Source organism: Chiloscyllium plagiosum, unplaced genomic scaffold, assembly GCF_004010195.1.
Source record: "Chiloscyllium plagiosum isolate BGI_BamShark_2017 unplaced genomic scaffold, ASM401019v2 scaf_1676, whole genome shotgun sequence".
NCBI classification, from domain to species: domain Eukaryota; kingdom Metazoa; phylum Chordata; class Chondrichthyes; order Orectolobiformes; family Hemiscylliidae; genus Chiloscyllium; species Chiloscyllium plagiosum.
This window is the reverse complement of record NW_025214846.1, coordinates 31,619-36,831: the sequence shown is the minus strand read 5'-3', so window position 1 is coordinate 36,831 and position 5,213 is coordinate 31,619. Positions and strand designations below refer to the sequence as shown.

The window sequence follows — 5,213 nt, the reverse complement described above, 5'->3', positions numbered from 1 at the left end:
GACAGTGTGTGTGGAGCTGGACCTTTCTCTCCAGTGTCATCATCTCCCAAACCCCCCACCCGTTGCAATAACTCACACATTTTAAATAAATAGACAGAGCTTTGTGATATTTACACAATCGCCGCTCTCCGGTGGCTCCGCCTTCGTCTCTCAAAATGGCCGCCGGCGCCCGCCTTCCAGTACCTTCTGCGGCCGGTCCGCCTCCCGCCCTCCGCATGATTGGCGTCGTTGCTAGCCAATCGCCGCCTCCGCTGTGGTCTTTCGGACCAATCGCCGCGCGGAGGCGTGTCCTCGCCGCTTCCTTGCCTCCGTCGTGTCGTCACGAGCCGTTGGGATTCGCCGGAGCTCGTCACCGCCCTCCACCAATCGGCGCGGGCGGCCGTCCCTCCTCCCGCGCGCGGCTGGGCGGCCCATTGGCAATCTCCGCCCCCCCCGCCGTCTCCTTCTTACTCCTCCCCTTTTGAAGGGGTGGTGCGGCCGTGGTGCATCTCGGGATTTTGGATGGCCGCCTGCGACGCTTTTTGACGGGGGCCAGTCGTGTGTTCTCCTCTCAGCCGCGGTGCTTCTTGGGATGTCCAGTCCGAGTTGGTGCCCGGGGGGGGAGACTCAGGCGCGGTGCATCTTGGGCTGTTGGAGGAGTAGCATCACTAATGCCTTGTGGGCTGCTGGCAGTGCCAGGAGGATGCAGCTCCTTCCCATTTCTGCACTTCCTTCTTCCTTATGATGGCCAAGCCAAAGCTGGTGGTGTTTGACTTGGGTAAGAGTCTTCTCTCCTGTCTGTCATGCCCTCTCCATCTCCCTGCTTTTAAATATATTGTTAATACATGGGGTTGAAGGGGTTTTTTTTTTAATAAAGTACCCAGAGTACATCCAAGGAGAGACTGACCTTGTCTTTGAGGAGCCTGTCAGGGTTTGGATGGTTTCTAGGTTGGTGGATGGCCTGTCTGCTTCTCTTCAATTCTGGTGCATTTCTGGTCTCCTTCCTCGAAAGGGCTCAGAAAAGATTTACAAGGATGTTGCCAGGGTTTGCAGGGAGAGGCCGAACAGGCTGGGGGTGTTTTCCCCGGAGCGTCGGAGGCTGAGGGTTGACCTTATCGAGGTTTATAAAATCATGAGGGGGCACGGATAGGGTAAGCAGACCAAGTCTTTTCCCTGGGGTGGTGGGGGAGTCCAGAAATCCAGGGGCACAGGTTTAGGGTGAGAGGGGAAAGGCACCTAAGGGGCGACTTTTTCACGCAGAGGGTGGTGCGCGTATGGAATGAGCTGTCAGAGGAAGTGGTGGATGTTGGTACAATTGCAACATTTAAAAGGCATCTGGTTTGCAGGGATATGGGCTGGGTGCTGACAGGTGGGACTAGGTTGGTTTGGGATATCTGGGTCGGCATGGACGACTTGGACTGAAGGGTCTGTTTCCATGATGTACATCTCTATGAGTCTATAACTGCAGATTCTGCAAATCGGAAGCAAACTAAAACTCAACGGCGAATCCCGAGGGAGGGTCGATGGACCCGAGACGTCAACTCTGGCTTCCCTTTGCTGCCAGACCTGCGGAGCTTTTCCAGCGACTTCTGTTTACGTCTCTTCGCCCTCTTTTTCCGGCGGGTTGGAGCAGTAGGGAGCGGCTGAATAGGAGCGGGGGCTGTTTTCCCTGGAACATCAGACACTGAGGGGTGGCCTTTGAGAGGTTTATAAAAGCCTGAGGGGCACGGACAGGGTGAATGGACAAGGTCTTTTCCTCCGGGATGGGAGGGAGTCCACAACTAGAGGGCGTAGGTTTAAGATGAGCGGGGAAAGGGTTTAACAGCGACCTGAGGGGCAACGTTTTCACGCAGTGGGTGGTGCATGTGTAGAACGAGCTGCCAGAGGGAGTGGTGGAGGCTGGTACAATGACAGCATTTAAAAGGCATCTGGATGGGGACATGAATAAGAAGGGTTTGGAGGGATATGGGCCAAGGGCTGACAAATGGAAATGGATTAAGTTCAGATATCTGGCCGACACGGATGGGTTGGACTGAAGGATTTGCTTCCATGCTATACATCTCTCTGACATTTCTGTGCTAGGATGACCTTGGAGAGAGGGCATACCTTCTCCAGTGGCATGTGGGCGCAAGAGAGGCTGCATAGAGTGGTTCACCATCGATATGGTGTCCAAGCTGAAGTTTAATCAGTTGAACCTCGGATGCCATACATGTTTAATTTTTCTAGGTTTTCAAACCGGTCTAAAGAGAGACCGTCATGGCACCTTGGTGGGGTCCCTACATCAATGCCAGAAGGCCCAGGTTTGAGTCCCACCTGCACCAGACTTGTGCCCTAACATTTCTGAACATATTGGTTTTTATAATCGATAAGGGAGACTGCCAAGATACAGGGATCGTTCGCAGGCAGCAGACATTTGTAAATGTCAAATTCTGTATGCAAAGCAACAAGTGGGAGCGAGATGAGCCTCGAAGAGGGTGGGTGCTGGAAAAGCACAGCCGGTCAGGCAGCATCTGAGGAGCAGGACCGAGTTGGTGCCTTGTCTCCCCCAGTGTAGAGTTGACTACATCGAGAGCAGTGGGCACAGTGGATGACATGTGTGGAAGGACAGGTCGAATCTGGAAGGTTCGTTTGGGGGCTTGGACGGGGGTGAGGTGGGATGGGCAAGTGCAGGTTTTGCACTTCTTGCGTTGGCAGGAGAAGGTGCCGAGAGTGGAGGGTGGAACGCGTGCGGAACACTTCAGAGAACATCTCCGAGACACGTGCACTAAACCACCCCAGCGCCCCGTGGCCGAACACTTTAACTCCTGCTCCCATTCCGCCAAGGACCTGCAAGTCGTGGGCCACCGTCACCGCCAGACTCTAGCCACCCGCTGCCTTTGGGACCGTCCAACCACACAAGATCAATGTCGATTCCACCAGTTTCCTCGTTCCCTCCCCCTCCCACTTTAACCCAGACCCAACCTTCCAACTCAATACTGCCTTCTTGAACTGTCCTACCTGTCCATCTTCCTTCCAACCTCCCCTCTGACATATGTGGATTGGGCTTGCTAAATTACCCATAGTGCCCAGGGATGTGCAGGTTAGGGTGGATTGGGCTTGCTAAATTACCCATAGTGCCCAGGGATGTGCAGGTTAGGGTGGATTGGGCTTGCTAAATTACCCATAGTGCCCAGGGATGTGCAGGTTAGGGTGGATTGGGCTTGCTAAATTACCCATAGTGCCCAGGGATGTGCAGGTTAGGGTGGATTGGGCTTGCTAAATTACCCATAGTGCCCAGGGATGTGCAGGTTAGGGTGGATTGGGCTTGCTAAATTACCCATAGTGCCCAGGGATGTGCAGGTTAGGGTGGATTGGGCTTGCTAAATTACCCATAGTGCCCAGGGATGTGCAGGTTAGGGTGGATTGGGCTTGCTAAATTACCCATAGTGCCCAGGGATGTGCAGGTTAGGGTGGATTGGGCTTGCTAAATTACCCATAGTGCCCAGGGATGTGCAGGTTAGGGTGGATTGGCCGTGCTAAATTACCCATAGTGCCCAGGGATGTGCAGGTTAGGGTGGATTGGCCGTGCTAAATTACCCATAGTGCCCAGGGATGTGCAGGTTAGGGAGGATAGGCTGTGCTAATTTACCCATAGTGCCCAGGGAAGTGCAGGTTAGGGTGGATTGGCAGTGCTAAATTACCCATAGTGCCCAGGGATGTGCAGGTTAGGGTGGATAGGCCATGCTGAATTACCCATAGTGCCCAGGGATGTGCAGGTTAGGGTGGATAGGCTGTGCTAATTACCCATAGTGATAGGTGCATTAGTCAGGGGTAAATGTAGGGTAGGGGAATGGGTCTGCGAAACGAGTTGCAAATTAAGGTGAAGTACTGGGAAACGTGGTGGAGGCAGGCTCACAATCGAGGGGGGAGCTGGCTGGTTTTTTTTGTGTAGAAATGTTGTACTCTAAACCAGGGCGGGAGATTCGTGCTCGGCCATGGAATCGGTGCCCGTAGAGAGAGGACAGACCGTCCTGTAACCATGCGCCATTTTGGACCTTGCTCACTGACCCGGGAGCTGACCGAACCTTCGAAATCCTCATCCACCCCTCGTATTGCCGGCAGGTGTGACGGTTCCAGCCCACCCTTGGGGTCGTCTCCCACGAACGACTGGAGCAACTCGATGTGCTAAGTTTGGCTGGGTTTATCAACCCACGTCCAGCAAGACTTAGTGATTGTTTCACGGGGTTGGGGGGGGGGCGAAGGAAGGGCCTAGCTCTGAAGGCCAGCAGGTGTAGCTCTGACCCTCATTGCTGAGTCATTTCAGATGGCAGATTCAGAGCCACCAACCTGCCCAACCCAATGCTGGCTACGATCCCTGGTCTCCTTCCTGTAGGAAGGATGTTGTGAAGCTTGAAAGAGTTCAGAAAAGATTTACAAGGATGTTGCCAGGGTTTGAGCTACAGGGAGAGGCTGAACAGGCTGGGGCTGTTTTCCCTGGAGCGTCGGAGGCTGAGGGGTGACCTTATAGAGGTTTATAAAATCATGAGGGGCATGGGTAGGGGTAAATAGACCAGGTCTTTTCCCTGGGGTGGGGGGAGTCCAGAGGAGGCTGAGGGGTGACCTTATAGAGGCTTATAAAATCATGAGGGGCATGGGTAGGGGTAAATAGACCAGGTCTTTTCCCTGGGGTGGGGGGAGTCCAGAACTAGAGGGGGGGTAGGTTTAGGGTGAGAGGGGAAAGGGACCTAAGGGGTGACTTTCTCACCCAGAGGGTGGTGCGTGTGTGGAATGAGCTGCCAGAGGAAGTGGTGGAGGCTGGTACAATGACAGCATTGAAAAGGTGGACGGGGACAGGGATAGGAAGGGTTTGGAGGGATACGGGCCAGGTTTTGGCACACAGGGCTAGGTGAGGTTAGGATGTCGGGTCGGACTGGACAAATTGGACCCGAGGCCCTGTTTCCGAGCTTTGTCTCTTGTCACGCGGAGGCCAGACCAGTTAAGGATGGCAGGTACTGAATCAGAGTTAACTTGAACACGGCAATTGGGGTGAAGATGGAATGGCAGGCCAGTCGTGAGGGACTGAACGGCCTCCTGTTCCCAAGGAACGGGCTCAAGGAGAAAGGAATACCGAGGGGAGGCAGTGGAGTGCACAACTGTGTGACTCTGTTGAGATCTAACATCTTCTCTCTCTCTGCACCTCCCCCCGTCCCTGTATCCTCCTTACCCCATCTCTCTCTCACCCCCTCCCCCCCCCC

General features: G+C 54.4%; 1 protein-coding gene across 1 annotated transcript in view; it reads left to right on the top strand.

Annotated features, from left to right (window-relative positions):
• The first annotated feature begins 723 nt into the window (after positions 1–723).
• The window catches only part of mdp1 (magnesium dependent phosphatase 1), a 14,720-nt gene continuing 10,230 nt past the window's right edge, over positions 724–5,213 (top strand). Inside the window, exons 1-2 of the mRNA XM_043686611.1 lie at positions 724–757; positions 1,448–1,611. Coding sequence (XP_043542546.1) covers positions 724–757; positions 1,448–1,611 — 198 coding nt within the window. The remainder of the gene's footprint in view (positions 758–1,447; positions 1,612–5,213) is intronic.